The sequence below is a fragment of the Lactuca serriola genome, chromosome 8, assembly GCF_051521515.1.
Source record: "Lactuca serriola cultivar US96UC23 chromosome 8, Lser_US96UC23_V15, whole genome shotgun sequence".
Classification (NCBI taxonomy): Eukaryota; Viridiplantae; Streptophyta; class Magnoliopsida; order Asterales; family Asteraceae; genus Lactuca; species Lactuca serriola.
The window spans coordinates 2,287,837-2,291,172 of NC_136415.1; the positions used below are offsets into that span (position 1 = coordinate 2,287,837).

Below are 3,336 nucleotides of genomic sequence, written 5' to 3' on the forward strand. Positions count from 1 at the left end.
GAACATGATTCTTGTGGTTATCAAACCTTGAATGAATAATCTTTTTTTCTCACACCTTCTACTTTTGGACATTTTAGGGGGTGTTTGGGGTATCTTTTCAGAGGGCAAAAAAACTTTTGGAAAAAGTTTCAAAAAGCTAGGCTTCCCTGACTCAGTTTTCCTTTTTAAAAAAATCCAAAAGAAGCTTTTAAGGAGTTTTTCCCAAACGATTTTTTGTTTGTTATCTTTTACAAAAGTTCTTTTTGGCCTCATCCAAACACCCCTTAATAAACCCGCGTGTAATACACGTACACGGTCACATACCTACTAATTTATAACCAAGGTCTCCAAGAACGATTATCTCCAAGCCCTGGCAGAAGTATTTCGTTTCCATGTCTGTTGAGATCAAACTCTCTCGATCGAATCGAACCTACCGTCCCCATGTAAGTTGCTAAACAAACTACACAACTCTACAAAATGTGCATTCAAGGGGGTTTAAATTGGTGTATTATGTATTCATCGCAGGAACCTCTTCAGGGAAAAATCATCACCAAATTTCCCTCATCAGTCTCTCACCGTGGAATCCACTTAACCGTCAATGGTTCTGTCAATTTGCAGGTTTCATTTCCTTATGATTTTATTTGTTCATGGTGGATTTTAGATAGAAAGTTGTAAACTGTAGGAAAACCCTAATTTAACCATAATCCAATAGGTTTCACAAGTCATAGGTAGGTTGATTTACATATATTTCACGAAGGTTTTGTGTTGGTTAGAGCAATTGTGATTGTTGGAGCGCGTTCATGATATACTCAGTTTTGGTGTTTAGGTTCGTGGTGGTTCTGCCGGACTCATTGAATCGCTTTACGGTGTTCTGAAGCCTATTCCAATACTGTATCTCTCCCTCCCTCTCTCTCTCTCTATCATTGTTTACTAGTTGGTTCTGATCAAAGCGTGGGTAATGGAAAAGAGAATTTAAATAATACTTTAAAATAAATCCTAACACGGTCAAGTAAAACATATATCTATGGATTGAAATCATGAGTTTCTACTAACCTTCCTTGTTTAATACAGTATGTTATAAGGATGAGTGATGTTTCATTAACATTTTGACCTTAGCTCATATAAATTTGTTAATTTTTGCAATGCTGAAGGGGCCATATGTAGTGCAAGATAAAGATGGCATAAAGTGTCACTCATTGTAGAATTATATGCACTTGTTATTAAGCCATTTTTAACGTGTTTATTTAAAATTTCCTTATTTTTTTGTATATATATATATATATATATATATATATATATATATAAAAGGAAGAAGAGCATTGAGGTTGAACCATGTGGGAAGATTAGTGCAGGCACAACACAGGTATTATGTCAGATAGTTAAACAAAGAGGTTTTTTTAGGACATGTTCATTGTAGTTTTAGGTGGTGTTAAATTTTTAAAGACTGACCCATTATCCCCTTTGTGGGCAGATACCATTTTCTATTATTCTCAAACATAAAGAAGAGGATACCAAATTCTATGAAACTTTTCATGGAGCAAACATTAACATCCAGGTATGGTTTCTTCAAAGGTTCTTCTCCAATCCGCCCTTCAATATTTATGATGCTATTAATCTATCTGTGATAGACAGTATCTGCTAACTGTAGATGTTGTGAGAGGATACCTACATAAATCATTCTCTGCTACAGTGGAGTTCATAATCGAAAGTGAATTAGGTATAAGTTTGGTCTTTCTCTCTCTCTCTCTCTCTCTTTCTCTCTCTCTCTCTCTCTCTCTCTCTCTCTCTCTCTCTCTCTGTGAATATGACCAGTTCATCAAATGTAATGTAATGAATTACATTTACATATACAGGTGGTCTCCCAGAGAAACCAGTCTCTCCTGAAACGGTCTTCTTTTATATCACTCAAGACACACAAAGGCACTCTTTGCTTCATGAACTGAAATCAGGTTCCACTTAAAGTATATATATATATATATATATATATATATATATATATATATATATATATATATTTTAAAAAAAAAAGTTATATATATTTTTTTTCAACTTCATTTTTACAATTCACATGTTCACCTTGTAGGTGGTTTCAAGGTATCTGGTAGAATTTGCACTCAGTGCCTTGTAGGTGATCCTTTAGTGGGAGAGGTAACAGTTGAAGCATCTGCAGTCCCTATCTACTCCATTGACATTCACTTGCATCGCATCGAGTCGATTATGGTGGGGGAAAAGATAGCCACAGAAACATCTGTACTTCAGACTACTCAGGTAAAAAATTAATCTTTTTTCATGCTTTCACATTATTAACATTTTAAAATCTTCACCTTTTCTTTATACTTTATAGATAGCAGATGGAGACGTTTGCCGAAGTATCTGTCTGCCTATTTATGTCATACTTCCCCGGCTTTTGACATGTCCAACTGTGTTTGCTGGGTAAGTTGATAGGAATAATTTTCATGTTGTCATTTGTATACCACTATAAATATAGATAATATGATTTAACTTTTGTGCAGACCATTTTCAGTGGAGTTTAAAGTTACCATCGTTGTTACATTTCAGACAGAATTGTACAACGTGCAACCAAAATCTGATCCCCGAGCTTTTAGAAAATGGGTATGTATATATATATATATATATATATATATATATATATATATATATATATATATATATATATATATATATCCTCCACTTCACTAGTTATTTTGTAATCTCTTTTAATAATTAAATTTTGATTTCAGGTTGCAATGGAAAGTCTTCCTCTGGAGTTGGTTCAATCTCAGTGATATATATATATATATATATATATATATATATATATATATATATATATATATATATATATATATATATATATATATATATTTCCCTGAGGTGTGTATTTGATTCCACTACCTTTTTCACTGTCTTCTGGACAATAGCTTTTTAAAAACATAATGTTTATATTTTGGTTGTGCATTTTATTTGGTGATCGGGAGTGTTGTTCATTTTCACCTTTATTAACAAAGGTTTAGGAGAAACTGTAACCTTGAGGTAATGTAATGGCAAACCGTAAATGCTAGTGCTTTTTGTTTTAATTTTAATTTTTAGAAAACAGTTGAATGAGCATTCATATACTTTGTTAGGAATCTTAGGTGGCGTTTGGCGCATAATATTTATGAAAGAAATAAAATCTGTTAGGAATTGGAATCCACTTCCATAGTCTGTTTGGTTGGCATGAAATGGAATTGGAATCCAATTCCATATTTTGTTTGTTTGGGTGGAAAGGGATTTGGAATGATGTAAAATGACATAATTTCCCTTCTTTTTTCTTTTTGCTTAAATTTTTTTTTATAAGCTACATGGCGATGGTGGGTG

At 32.9% G+C, this 3,336-nt stretch overlaps 1 protein-coding gene across 1 annotated transcript; it reads left to right on the plus strand.

Annotated features, from left to right (window-relative positions):
- Window positions 1–280: 280 nt before the first annotated feature.
- Window positions 281–3,075, plus strand: LOC145069350 (Vacuolar protein sorting-associated protein 26). Its single transcript, XM_079016277.1, has 11 exons — window positions 281–422; window positions 505–597; window positions 806–870; window positions 1,288–1,342; window positions 1,451–1,534; window positions 1,612–1,696; window positions 1,833–1,928; window positions 2,063–2,247; window positions 2,324–2,412; window positions 2,493–2,592; window positions 2,721–3,075. Exons 1-11 carry the CDS (start codon window positions 372–374, stop codon window positions 2,763–2,765), a joined length of 948 nt encoding a protein of 315 aa, XP_078872403.1. The 5' UTR covers window positions 281–371; the 3' UTR covers window positions 2,766–3,075.
- The last annotated feature ends 261 nt before the right edge of the window (window positions 3,076–3,336 follow it).

What these genes read in the sequence shown, in the direction of transcription:
- LOC145069350 (XM_079016277.1), top strand. Translation starts at nt 372, where the DNA reads ATGTCTGTTGAGATCAAACTCTCTCGATCGAATCGAACCTACCGTCCC. An exon ending in ATCGAACCTACCGTCCCCAT is followed by an intron (nt 423 to 504) that starts GTAAGTTGCTAA and finishes TATTCATCGCAG; the next exon opens with GAACCTCTTCAGGGAAAAAT. An exon ending in ATGGTTCTGTCAATTTGCAG is followed by an intron (nt 598 to 805) that starts GTTTCATTTCCT and finishes TTTGGTGTTTAG; the next exon opens with GTTCGTGGTGGTTCTGCCGG.